This window comes from Phocoena sinus, chromosome 7 (assembly GCF_008692025.1).
Source record: "Phocoena sinus isolate mPhoSin1 chromosome 7, mPhoSin1.pri, whole genome shotgun sequence".
In the NCBI taxonomy this organism is placed as follows: Eukaryota; Metazoa; Chordata; class Mammalia; order Artiodactyla; family Phocoenidae; genus Phocoena; species Phocoena sinus.
Window position 1 is genome coordinate 61402502 of NC_045769.1, and position 13750 is coordinate 61416251.

General features: G+C 53.2%; 2 protein-coding genes across 7 annotated transcripts in view; both read right to left on the reverse strand.

The window, feature by feature from the left end:
* Positions 1-2268: 2268 nt before the first annotated feature.
* Positions 2269-4869, reverse strand: DLX1 (distal-less homeobox 1). The gene is given in 7 exon segments (XM_032638381.1): positions 2269-2352; positions 2354-2394; positions 2397-2524; positions 3679-3823; positions 3826-3885; positions 4555-4813; positions 4816-4869. Coding segments are annotated over 7 exon segments (771 nt in total).
* A 4976-nt stretch (positions 4870-9845) lies between these two features.
* The window catches only part of METAP1D (methionyl aminopeptidase type 1D, mitochondrial), a 79616-nt gene continuing 75711 nt past the window's right edge, over positions 9846-13750 (reverse strand). For 4 of the 6 annotated variants that reach the window (XM_032637700.1, XM_032637697.1, XM_032637698.1 and 1 more), the window contains 3 exons: positions 12737-12834; positions 11391-11438; positions 9846-10496 (listed from right to left, as the gene is read on the reverse strand). In XM_032637700.1, the coding sequence (XP_032493591.1) occupies positions 10231-10496; positions 11391-11438; positions 12737-12834 (412 nt within the window). In that variant the 3' untranslated portion in view covers positions 9846-10230. The remainder of the gene's footprint in view (positions 10497-11390; positions 11439-12736; positions 12835-13750) is intronic. The other 2 variants (XM_032637702.1, XM_032637701.1) reach the window with 1 other exon arrangement.

Here is a 13750-nt window from a genome sequence, read left to right on the forward strand (position 1 = left end):
CCTTAACCGCCTGGCCTTGGGACTTCTGCGCTGGAGGGGATGGGGGCTTGGCTTGACAAGCTCTCAGATTCCGTCGAGTCAGCGAGCCCACCTGCCCCTCCCTCCTCACCTCAGCTTCTCCTAGTCGCAGAGAAAAGCCCGGGTCATTAGGCAGGAATGGGCCTCTTGTTATGGATGGGCCCGGATGGGTGGGAGTGGCTGTGGAAGGGCCCGGGTGGCGCCTTGGGGCTGTCCCCCGGAGCTCACTGATTGATTGGGGGGTAGCGTGACAGACGTGTCCTTCCGGCCCCTTTCCCGCGTCTGGCCTCGTCTTTTCCGCGTCGAGATCCAGCACCCTGCGGGTAAGCAAAAGCCGGGAGGCCAGATCCCGGCGTATTCGAGGGGCATAGTCGGGTGTCTCCACCTTTCAGTCTTCCAGGCCCCCTGCAAGGTGACTGGGCACAGGGGGCACTTACATCTCACAGGGCGGCTGCTTGTGAGCTCTGCTTTCATCTCATTTCAGACGACCTTCACAGTCCCTTGGTTCCTGAGCCCTGGCTCTGCCAGGCCGCACCTGTTCATGATTCCCCTTCCCAGGGACCCTTGCCACCTCCCTCTAACCCAGGCAGGGATCAGACCCTTTGCGGGGGGGGGGGGGTGTAGGAGTTAAGTCTTGAAGAATGGTCCCCAGCAGGGGCTTCGTATACCTCCGCCGTTATCCCTGCTATGTCTGGAGACAGGAGTCGCTGCCCCTGCCTCATCTGTCCCCAGAGGTGGCAGTCTGCTGCCTGGCCCCAGCACCCCTCACACAGCACACCAGACAGCAACTCTTTCTCGAAACCATAATTTTACTGTCTCGGAGAAACTTTATAACTTATTTACAAAGTTCTTCCCCCCCACCCAAGATACAAAGCAATAAGTTAACATTCTCAATATAAAACTAAACTTTGACATAGAGAACACAAAACACGGTTGATTTCATTTGATCACATTTTCCAAATTTCACAAGAAAAATGTCAAGATTCTCTTTTCACAAAGCATCGGGTTTTTCAGCCACACACAAAAGAAAAAAAGCTAAGCTTGTGCAACATGTTTACAGAATAATAATAACAATAATAATTAATAACAATAATATGTACAGCAATTAGATCCTGCACTGGAGACTGTGCATTCAGGGTGGTGACTGGCATTATTCTGCGGTCGAGCCTCTGGGGATTGTTGTAAAGCTGCTTTCGTCTTACTTTAAAGCCCACCGGCATTAGGGTACTGGTGCACCCCTGCACGTTTTCTCTCCCCGCCCATCAGTCCTCTCTCTCCACAAGGGAAGAATTAGGATTTTCCTGCTTAACCAGCAAAGCGATCAAGCGTTCTTCCCGAGTATGAGGAAATCGTGTTGGCTTCATTTCTTTCTCTCTCTCTTTTCTTTTTAAAATAATACGGGACATGTAAAAAATGCAAATCATTCGGTTCCAACCTCTCCATACCAGCGAAGTACAAAAGTTACTATATAAATTAAAATCACCAGGTCCTCCTTATTCATTTTTCGGGTGCGTTTAAAGTAATGGGTACGTTTGGACCCTGCGCTCCCTCGCGCCCCACAGAACCGTGAACTGACCGAACATTCAGCCTCAAGCGAAGTCCATTTCTCAATAAATAAAACCCCCTCCCTCCAATTTCCCCTAATCCCCGAACGAGCCACACAGATGGTTAGGCAGGCCCAGGAAAGGTCCGAAAAGACAAAACGTTCCAGGATCCGGAGCAGGGTGGCCCGGTGGACCAAGCCTCCTCCGACCTGGTGACTTTTTTCAGCGGCCGAAGAACGAGGACAGCGGACGGACGAGAACCTCGACTTCGTCAGCGCACAGATACAGAGCGAAAGGAGACAAGAAACGGACAGGACAGAAGAGCTTTTGCTTTTTCTACATTGTTTTTGTTTTGTTTTCCTGATAGTCCCATACAGCTGAGCGTCGGCGGTCGGGTCCGGCGGGATCTTGCTGCGGCTCCCGCTGTCTCAGGCCGCTGTGCCTGCGCTTCGAGGCCACTCTGCTGTCACCGCGCGGCCGAGGCCGGGTTCGGGCAAGGGCGTGGGCGCCAGGGAAGTCGCCGAGCCAGACCGCGCGGCACTCGGAGGAGGCGGCGGGCGTCCTGCCTTTACTGTTCCTTCTTCTTTCCCTCTGGGCCCTTCTCCTCCGGACCCACGGCACGCGGACGGGGCGGATGGACCGGGAGGCGAGAGGGGCCCGGGCAGAGGGAGACGGGAAGGAGGCGGGCGGATGCGGACGCGCAACCTCACATGAGCTGGGGTTGCTGCATAGCTTCTTGGTGCGCCGAGGGGTACCACGACGTGTAGCTGGGGATGTAGGAGCCCGCGCTTGCCGCCCGAGCCCTTCCCGGAAGAGGAGTTGGGGTTCCAGCCGGTGGCACTGGAGGAGAGCCTGCAGACAGCGCCCGGCCGTTGGCCAGCGCGCTACCCTCCAGAGCTGCCCCGCCCTGCTTCATCAGCTTCTTGAACTTGGAGCGCTTGTTCTGGAACCAGATCTTGAACCTGCAAGAGCGGACAACAACGTGACTCGGTCTAGGTCCATTGTGCCTACCTGTGGTCCTGGGGAGATAAGGGGGCCGTGGGACAGCGAGAGAGGATACCCCGCGGGCCCCTGCCCTGCGCGACCTGGCAGCTCCCTGCTGGAGAAGCATACACACCCCCCTTCCCCCATAAGAACCGAAGGCTGGGAGGCTCCACCGCGGGCCGCCGGTGGCCGGCAGGGGCAGCTCTCTGAGAGCCAGGGAGCGTGGTGGTGAGCGGTGCAGGGATCCAGGCCTTCGCCTGCCTTGGGACTCAGCCCGAGCCCGGCAATCTTTGGGGAAGACGCGGAGCCTGCATAACATCGAGGCTTCAATTCCAGTATGAACATCAATAAAAGAACCGAGTGGAGAAAAGAAGTGGAGGAAATTTATTTCCAGTGTGACCCGCCTTCTCTTTGCGCCATCATTTCAGCCCTTGAGCAAGTTGCGGGCTGATTGAGGAGGCCACAGGGTTTGTTAAACTTTTCATTTGGACTACAAATCCACCTTTCCTTAGCGTCTCCTAACTCTGCTCCAAATCCCGGCCCGGACGTTGGAAACCCGCACCAGTCCGTGATCAGAACGCCCAAGGGGCCCCCGGAATCTTAGAGAAACCAGGGAAGGAAGGTTCCGTTTTCTCCTCCAGGGTCTGGGACTTTGGGAGGTGAGAGGGCGGAGGAAAGGATTCCCCCTGCCAGCCCAAACCGGTGAGAAGGCGGAGGAGGAGGGAGACAGAGGCTCGGGCCCAGGCCAGGAGTGATTAGCCACACACTTTAAAGGCAAAGAAGGGATTAACCCCCGCGTCCTATTGTTCCAGTTGTTCGGCGCACGTGTGACCCCAGAGTCCCCCAAACAAATGCCTAGGGGAAATCCTTCTTGTGCCCTAACTCAGATTGTCCAGGAACGGAGGGCAGCGACAGAGCCAGGGGCAGAGAGAGAACTGCGGAGGAAGGAGAGACGTTGCGAGAGGCCGGGGTGGGACACACACACACTACACACACACACTACACACACACACACACTCACACTACACACACACACACACCCCGACCCCTGACGCCCAGAGAGGCAAGAAATGAAGCTGCGGGTGCAGGTTGGCCGCGGGAAGCCTGCGTGGCCGCCACAGTGGGGCAGCGCCGAGGTACCTGCGTCTGCGTGAGTCCCAGGGAGGCCGCGAGCTCCGCCCTCTCGGGCAGAGCTAGGTACTGAGTTTGCTGGAACCTGCGGTTCAAAGCCTGCAACTGCAAACTGGAATAAATCGTCCTGGGTTTGCGGATCTTTTCCCCTTGCCATTGAAGCGCACTTCACCGCCTTCCACCACCGTGCTCTTCTCGGAGTCAGCCCCTGGAGGGACAGCAGAAGTGGGGGCCGTAGTTAAGGGCGAGTGACTGCCCTTTAGTGCGGGGAGCCCAGAGCAAGTGACCGCAGAGGGGTGGCAGAGGCAGGACCAGGAATGAGAACGCTCAAGAAACTCCGAAAGCCAGGGAAGGGTCCCGCCAGTCCAAAGGGCCCGACCCCGCCGCTGCAAGCGGACTGGGGCAGTTCCCAGGCGCGCAGCTCCTGCCTTTGCAGGGAAGAGTTTGCTATTTTTACAGGCGGTAGTTGAGGTTTAATTACCCTTAATTGCATACATGTGTTTACGGCGCTACACAACAAATAATTACCGAGACTAATAAGTGCACATGTGGGTTTCTGTTTTCCACCAAGGCATTGTGTGCTCGGCTCACGGAGCCACCCAGAGGCCCAGCCAGTGCCAGGGGACGCTCTCGGATTTATCCTTGCCTCGATAGTTGCAAGTTGCGTTGGATATATATTTTTAAATTTCTTTGCTATGACATGGATTCATTTACTGATACCCAAAACCTTTCACTGCTCCCGGCGCCCTCCCCACCCCCATCCCATGTCTCTCTCCCTCCACTCTTCTCCCTCCTTTCTCTCTCTCTCCTCCTCCTCCTCTCTCTTCCCCCCCTCCCTCCCTTCGCACCTCTTCCTCTCCCTGGCAGGCGCACGTACCTGGGTCCTCCAGGCGGCTCTGGGCGAGGCTGGCGCTGCCCGGGTAGGACTGCACCGAACTGATGTAGGGGCTGGACGCGTGGCTGCTGACCGAGTTGACATAAGGGTAGCCCAGCGGTCGGGAGAAGGACGAGGCCGAGCTGTAGGCGCCGTCGGGCTGCGAATGGCCCGCCGAGTGTAAACAGTGCATGGAGTAGTGCCCGTGGGACATGGGAGAAGGAGACATTTGCTGGTTGGGTGGCCCAAACTCCATAAACACACCGCCTTGCCCGACACGGGGCTGTTGAGACTCTCTGGCATGGTGGTCATGGTCATCTCTTCTCGCGGGGTCTGGGTGTGGGTCTCTCTCTCCTCTGCTTCCCTTTTGGGGGTCTCTGTGTTTCTCAGGACAGGAAGGAACCCAATTTAAGCGTAACAGGGGTTTCACTTTCCATTCATAAGAAAATGGAGTTTGTCTCTTTGAAAAGTCTAAGCATGATGCTGCCGAGCTCCCCAAACTCGCTTCAAAGCTTTGACTCAGCCAAGGTCATAAATATTCATGAGCTGGCGGAGCTGATTGGTCCGCTGTCTTGCATAATCACCGGGGATTGGTCCGAGGCGCTCCGGCTCCGCTGGACTAGAGCGGGCGAGGCGTCCCGGCCTCGGGAGAGACGCATCCACACCTCTCGGCCGGGGCTCCTCTGCAACAGAGCAAGCAGCGTGGGGCGCACAATGGGCTGCGGCGTCCGCGCCGGGACCTCCGCGGCCCGCGGCTCATCAGCCTCCCGCCTCCCCGGCGCGCCTTACTTCCCAGAAATCAACCAGTGGTTCGGCGCCGCCGCCCACCCCCTCCTACTGTCCCCACCCTCCGCCCACCCCCAACACCGGGACCAGGGCAGTTTCTCCTAGCAATCGCCAACCGGTCCGGTGCAGAGCTAGGGCGGCTCTGGAGCCCGGCCGCGGCCTCCCGTACGCGGAGTCGCGCAATGGGGGCGCCGGAGGCGGTCAACAGAGCGCTGTCCTCCCGAGAGTCTCGTGCCTAGCGCAGCACTCTCCCGGCGGCGCCTCCCTGTCCTGGGTCCGCTGTGCCACATCCCTGGGGGGCGGGTTTGGGGCCCTCCGGCCGCACTCACTCACTCGGCCGCCGCGCCGCCGCCGCTCCCTAGGGCCCGCTCGCATTGCTCCAGGCCAAGCTGGCCACTCCAGCTCGAGGCTGCACCGGTCTGATTAAAACAGTGCGCGCGGAGAGCCAGGAACCCGCGCTTCTCCTCCCAGGAAAGGCGACCGCACCGCCCCCCTCCCCCCAACACCCACCTCCTCTTTCCCTCCCAACCTTCCTCCTCCTCCCCCCGCCTCCATTCCCTCTGCGCCGAGCGCCCCGGCTCACTCGCCCCTAGGGCGCGGCACAGAGTGGAGCCTAGGAGCTGGCGGTCTCAGTTCTGCTTGAGCCGCGGACGCCAGCTGGTCATTTTCCGGCCTCTTGGGGTCTGGCGAGAGTACCCGGGGTGTAGGAGTCCTGGAGGATACCAAAACCCGCAGCAAAACCAGGCCAGTGGTAGGCTCGCTTGTCTGTGTGTGAACACGTCTCTCATTGTCACCCAGGATCCTCCTCATCTCCAGGGGTCAAAGCGGGCGCCACTGGGCCTGGTGTAGAGCTGGTGGAGGCAAAAGCTGCCGCGGCGCCTTCTATCTGCTGGGACGCTAGGTACAGAAAAGTGCACAAAAGCCCCCGCCGCCACCGCCACACAGCCACCCCCATGAGGCGTGGCGCACACCACGCAGGCTGCCAAGGGGCTGTTGGTTCCCTATCCCGCCAGCCCCACGGTGAATCCCAAATTACTTTGTTAGGTAATTAGAAAGTGTTGATAATTATTTCTTTCATAATTTAGCGGTGTGACGGGAACAGGGAAATGATCTTGTGAAAGTTCACACGTGCAGATGTATTAGTTACTGATTCATTTGATTAAATGGTAGTCTCAAGTGCTCGGATCCGCAGCTGAAGGCGCCCCATTAGCATAACACTGATGTTTAATTTTCATACGCATAATTAGCCATATATTTAACACTAATAGCAACATGCAGCCTTTCAGCCTTAAACAGCCCAGGGTTTGATCTGGCCTGAGCTGAACCTTCGCCGAGGCACCTTCCCCTTTCTAGAGTGCGTAGTGATCACAGGACAAACCTCTGTAATCAAGCACATTTTGGCAGAGGGAACACAAATAAAAATGAACATTCAAAACAAATTACATCGGTGCTGTCGTTACAGATATTAGTGGAAGGGGCTTCTCTCTTTTAACTTCTGTAGCAGCAGCTGCTGCCCGGGGGAATTCCTCTCCTTTGGTTTAAGGGTAAGATATTGGGGGGCAGAGATATTTCAGGCAGTGTGGTTGGAGCAAAAAATAAAAGCCAAGCAAAACGAAACGACCAATCCTCCAAACCAATAACGGGTTTGCCAACGTTTTAAAAGATTTTTCCTTCTTTCTTTCTTTTTCTTTTTTCTTTTATCTTCCCCCCCCTCCCACTTAATCGCCGAAGCACACGGTGAGGCTTTGTAGGAACAACCAGCTAATGACTCCGCCACCAGACAACTCCCGGAGCCGTTCCACTCCTCCTGATTTCCGTGTTGCACTTGTGGTTTTAACTGCTCTTTCCTAGCGCCTGTTTTGGGGTGCGGAGTCCGGTGCGCCCTGCACCGCAGCTGATGCCGCCCGGGCCCCTGGTCTCCCTCGCGCGCCTCATGGGCCCTGCCCACGTAAGTGATCGCCGCGGCTGGCGCGGGGCAGGGATTGGGACGGAGGGAAGCAAGGCTGGCGATTCCGGCTGCTCAGGGCAAGGCGTGAGGAAACCCGATGGCTGGGCTGCCCTGGGCCAGTTTATTCCAGAGAACTGCAGGGTGGAGGAAAGGGAGAGAGGCGGCCACAGGTCGCGACGGTCTACAGGGCTCTTTGCCGTTCACTTCTGGAGGGGGGGAATCCAAGTCTTCCGCAGCGCAGGGGACAGGGCTGGCTCCAGGGAACAAAAGCCCCTCACAGGAAAAGGTTTCAGAGCCTGGGTTATTTTAAAAGTGAATTGTATCTGGGCGAGGGAGTGCCTACACTCCGGAATTATTTCTTAGCCCCAGAGAAGCAGGTTCGGGGAGGGGTGGCTGAGCCGGGGCCCTCAGGTGCTGAGACGCCCGGCCTTGACTAGCTTCTCCATGTGTGATCTTATCTCTATTCTAAGAGCCCAGGGTGGATCCCTCCCAACTCTCACTGCCACGGCGACACCTGTTCTGAAACACCGGCTTGCTTAGATCTTCGCCTGTCCCAACTCAGAGAGGCAACAAAACTCTCTCAATTATCCTGAGAGCCCCGGATTCCGAGTAGGACCTGTAGGAGACACCACAGGACCGGGCGCCTTGTGGGGTTAGCAGTAGTCACGCGTGGCTGGAATCCCTGCAACCCAGGGTGAGGTTTGGGGCCAATTGAGTTGGCGGGATTGGGGGTGGAGGACGTGGACAAGGTATTTTAAAATCTGCTTCCAAATTTCAACTTCAAAGCATGTTAAACGGAGTTCATTCTAATTCAAGTTTGTTTCCTACGGAGCTGCTGACGACTGGCTGGTGCTAGTATATATATATATATATATATATAGTATACGTATCATATTTAAACTTGAGGTTAGTCACTTTAATAAGTGGGATTATAAACCTGTCCCATAAATACCTCCACCTCGGAAAAATTACTGCATAAGCAGCGTGCTATCCCAGTGGCTGGTAAAATTCTGTGGTCCTAATGAAATTATTCTTGGGGAATCTCCGGGTAAACTGATCCGTAGATAAGATACTGGCTAATCGCTGCAATCCGACTAATCTAGGAGAGAAGTGAAGTCATTCTCTGGCAAAACTCTCCCAAGGTTATCTGGGCCTTGTTCCTCTCTAGAAAATTCGGGTTGTTCTGGGGCAGCAGCCTCAGTCTCTAGGCCTTTTCTTGGCAACTCCCCGGCACCCTAAAGTTTTCCTGTGGGTCTTGTAAATCTTCAACCCTCCTCATCTTTTCCAGCTCTCAGATCCACTAGAAATCGGAATCCCCTCTGTCCAAATTCTACATCCCTGGACGCAGAGAAAGGGAGCTGGAAGGGTTGGAGGATGCCCATGAGAACCGAGTTCAGGAAAAGCTTGAACTAGCCACTTTTCCAAGCACGCTCGTGGGCCTCAGTTTCCTATAACTTTTCCCACACTCTGAATGTCACATAGACGAGCTGGCTCTCCAGTCCTATCACGTAGGCCACCTGTCATGGCAATGACAGTTGTCCACATCTCCTTGGTGGTCTGGAGCTGAGCCCAATCTGTGTTTAGTGGATGGCAGCTTTGTAAAACCCGCTTCAGTAGAAACAAGAGTTAGCACAAGCACTGATGGGTGGGACACCCTAAAAACCATGACGGGGTGAAACTACTTTCTACATGGCTTGTTAGAAGCCCAGCCCTTTCCACCTCTGAGCCCAGGTGTGAAGAGGTCCTGAGGAGTGAGCGCTAAGAAAGGCAGGGTACTGAGGGCGGTAATGAGTCCACAGAATGTGGACTCTTGGATTTCCTGCTTCTGAAGCAGGTGGAGCTGCTGGCAGGCTGAATCGGGGTTAAACTGACCAGCTCCAATCCCGACTAACTAGGCCCTTGCCGTCAAAAGGGTTCCCGTGACTTCCTCTTGCAGGGATGCTCTGGGTCTCCAGCGCATTAGCGCGGGTCTGAAGAGGGCCAGTATTGGAAGAGATCAATTTAGGTAGGGGACCACGCCAGACAACTGCCCACATCTGGGCGAGTGGGACCGATGCTCCAATTCCTAGGGCGACAAACGGTCTAGCTTGCCTTCGTGTGTCGGAGGGAGGGTCTCTCAAATTTAACCTTTGGGATGGGGCGCGCGGTGCGGGTTGAAGGCCAGGGAAGAGGAGCCGCACGGGACCAGGAAAGTCAAGTTTGGGGGAGTGATAACCCCTGCGGAAGGGCCAGGCCCAGGGTCCAGTGGCAAGGAAATATTTGTAGCTAACTCCTCCACTGGCGGGCTAATCTTTTCAATCGCGAAGCAGCTAAGAAGGGGAAAGAACTGGAAGGGCTGGGGGCAGCTGGCCCCGCGAGCTCCCTCAGGGCTGGCCAGTGGGGGGGGGGGGGGTCCCAAAAGGGGGGAAGAAAGAGAACTTCAAAAAAAAATTCCTAACAGCTAGGCTCGGGCTTTTCTTTTGCGCGCGCGTGTTAAAAGTTCAGAGACTCAAAAATTAACCACCTACCCTCTTACCCTAGTAACCTTCAGAGACGAAAGAGCACAAGACACAGCGGTTTTAGGAGGTGAAAGCTTTTTATTCGGGCAGTCAAGACAAGGGAAAGAGAAAGCTATGCATTTCTAGGAATCCCTCGTCTTCCAAATGAGGGCGTCCCCGCTCCCTTCCAGATGCGTTTCCCGCGTTGGGAAGCAGAGCCAGGCACCAGGACCCGTCTTTCCGAAGCCGCACGGCCACCTCGGGGCCTCGGATCTGAGCTCTCAACGGCCACCAATGCCCACCGCGTTTTCCCAAGGCGCTACTAGGTGCTAGGTAGGTTACTGTGAGACCTGCCGTTAGCCTGTTTCTTCTCAAAGTTCTCCAGCTGGATTTCAGCAATTTCAGAAAAAAAGGCGCCGGGTCTCTGCGACCTTTGGGTGGCTCCTCAGGCCTCGTGGGGCAGTTTGGTCAGGATCTGCGCGCCCCCCGACGTGATGAGAACTGTGTGCTCGAACTGGGCCGACCTGAAACACACAAGGCAGCGACCAGCAAGCGCTCAAGCGCCTGCGGGGCGGGGAGTAGCAGCTCGCCCTCGTCGTCGGACGAACCTTCCCTTTCTATACAATTTAAAAGAAACCGGGCAGAAAGCAAACACCTTTGATTGTCCAAGGAGACCACAGTCCATGCATCCTCCAGCACTTTAAATTCAGGGGATCCCTCGGTTATAATTGGCTCTGTAAGAGGGAAAATATTTACTGCAGTGATCTAATCAGATTCTTGTTAAACATTGTTTCATCTGATTATCAAAAAAGAGAATAAAAAGGTTCTCCCCCCTCCCTCCAAGTGCTTCCCCCCACGGGCTCATGTTGTCATCTCACAAGCGCTGATAATTGATGTTGCTTACATAGTATGCTACAAACCAAACAGTAGGAAGAGGAAACGCTATGGCATTCAAAAATGTTATGAAGTTGCCTAGTTCGTAATTCTTTTTAGAGGAAAAAAGGGCATTTTAATCAAGCCTTAATTAGGACCCTGTGGATAATAACCACCCAAACACCAGTCCCTCTCATGAATACCAGTCAGTTTTTAAAAATATTTGAATTTTAAAACATGCTCAAAAGTTCATTAATCAGCAAATAACAATTTTCTTATTTCACTCTAATTTGCTTCTCCATTAAGCCCCACAGTCAGAAATATGATGCTTCAGGGTCTTAGGTGATTGGAATTTGGTGGTGACACCAATCACATGATCAGCCAGGAATGGGGTTACCAGAGAGTATGTCACTAGCTGACAGGGAGCAAGGGACATAAATGCCTCTAGTTACTGGGTGTTAATGAAAAACAAAAACAAAAACACCCCACAAAACAACACAAAAAACCCAAACACCACATTACACTGGTAACAGAATTAAAAGGTTGGACGGCTGCCGTCTCCTAAATGTGTTGGTAAGTATCTGATTTAGGAAGATGGGCTCGAGGATATTATTTAATCAGATTTACTATGCATCTGAATTATTTAATTATGCTGATTGGCTTTATTAGCCCTTCAACTGGACTGCCTGGCCTAGGCCAGCGCCGCTGCTTCCGCGAGGGATCCACTGCTCTCTGAAGAGGAGCTCAGCACTGACCTACAGTGAACGCCATGCCCTCCTCCATGCGTAGATCGCTGTCATTCGCTGTAAAAACAAAAACAGAAAACAACGGGTGTGGGGGAGCAGGAATGGGAAATGGAGAGGACAGAGAGAAACGGAATTAGAGGGGTTAGGCTACTCAAAAAACATGGTTATCTTATTTATTTTTCTTTTAGGAAGAAAGGGTGGAAGTTTCTAGAATCCTGGGTGGTAGCACAGGGCTCCTAGGCCTCAGCCTTTGCATTTTCTGAGCTTGGGGTCAGGGCCCCTAGGAAGGGTGCACCAAGGCTAAGTAAAATCAGCCTGGGTGCTTGAGACACCTGTTGGGCACCCCCTCTCCACTGTCCCCTGGCCACTTGCTCTGAGGTCTCCTGGCTTCACTGGGTCCTGGACCTTGCCCTCCACACCTCCAACCCAAAGAGTAAGACATCTTGGGAACTGAGTCAAAGGGAAGGCAAGTTGGTAGAAGGCAAGAACAGGGGTGATCTGAAGTATTTCCAGGTGTTGGCGCTGGGTAGGCACATGCCTGAGAGGCCCTTTCTGCACTCCAGCCTGGGCCTCTTATGAGGCTGCCTCTGGTGGAGCTCTTTGGCCCAAAGGGAGTTCTGACCTGCTGAGTCTCTAGGGATCTTCCAGGGGATGGATTCCAGCCAGTAGTTCCTCCAGGGGCTGCTCCCACCGCAAGCACACAGGTCAAGGCTCTAGGGCCAACTTTCCTTTGGTCCCTGTCCACGTATGCACCCCCCTTGGGGGCACTCCATAGAACTGCTTCCTACCCTAACCCAATACTCCACCCTTTCTGGCCCACCCTTGCTTTCTCACTGTAGGGTACAACATCCAGGCAGTGAAAACAGGAGATTCTGGGGAAAGAACACAGGGTGGGTATAATCTAGAAATCACTAAGAGTACACGCTGCTAATACATCAGCTGTCAACGCTGTGTAGGATGTAATGAAGTTTAACCACAACAGTCAGCGGTTTGAGAAGGGGGCAGAAAAAGAAAAACAGAAAACAGTCATATGTGCATGCTGCTGGGACATTGATGCTGTGGTGTTTTGTTTTCAGCAACTTTTCTAGACAAATATCCCTTGTGACTTCCAGCCATCACCCTTCAGGAGACAAAAGCAAAACAAACCTTATTTTGGGACTGAAACGGCTGGGCTCTAATTCAATAACATAGTAATGTGCTGCTTACGATTAGGTAGGACCTCCCCCCCCATTCCCACCCACACACTCATAGGAAAGGATGACATTGTGGATTCAAAATTGCAGCAAGGGGTTCAGGAGCAAAACTGCTTTCTCCTGATTACATTCAATAAGCAGCTCCCAGACTAACTCTCTTACCATGATGCCAAATTTCTGGATGTCCATGAAAGTAAGATCCTATCCCATGTCCCACAAAATGTGGACAGACTTGCAAACCATTCTGATGAGTTATCTGGCTTTAAAAAGTAACCAAACAAAATACTTAATTAAATTGGATCATTTTAAGCGCATACACAGATAAGACAAAGTCACTTCAAAATATTCTCTGAAAAAGAAAAAAATAAGTTATATTTAGGATAGTAACAACTTGTTTTCATTATTCTGGAAAATTTTTAAATTTTTGTCACAGCTTGTAACAACTCCCTCTGGATAAATGAAGAAAAAAAGGTATGTTTCTAACACAGTAATTTGCTTCATTTACTTTATTATTTTTGCGGTACACGGGCCTCTCACTGCTGTGGCCTCTCCTGCTGCGGAGCACAGGCTCCGGACGCGCAGGCTCAGCGGCCATGGCTCACGGGCCCAGCCGCTCCGCGGCATGTGGGATCCTCCCGGACCGGGGCACGAACCCGCGTCCCCTGCATCGGCAGGCGGACTCTCAACCACTGCGCCACCAGGGGGGAGCCCTGCTTCCTTTACTTTAGTACAGCATTCAAACAAGGCCACTTTTAGATGATGAGTGTGCATGCACACATATATAGCTCAATATAACCAAGATACATGTACAGGTAATGCAGGTCATAAAAATCTGCCTGATTTGTATGGAGTTTCACAAAAAGGCTGTGCAAATTACCACTGATTTGGGAACCAGACAAAAAAATTACAATCTGAAATGTAACTTCCTACTTCTATAATTCAGAACATTAAACATTTTACAACAGACACACTCACACAAAGGTCACATCTACTTTGTCAGTATTCTTGAAACACTCCAACACTTTGTGATTATTTGGGATTTCTACTAAAGACTTACACCATTAACAAAATTCATAAAAAATGCTTTTTAATCGCTACGATGCTTAAGTGAAGCTAGTATTGTGATTCTTAATTCTTAATGCTTCATTAGTTACTTCTACATGCAAATCTTTTGGG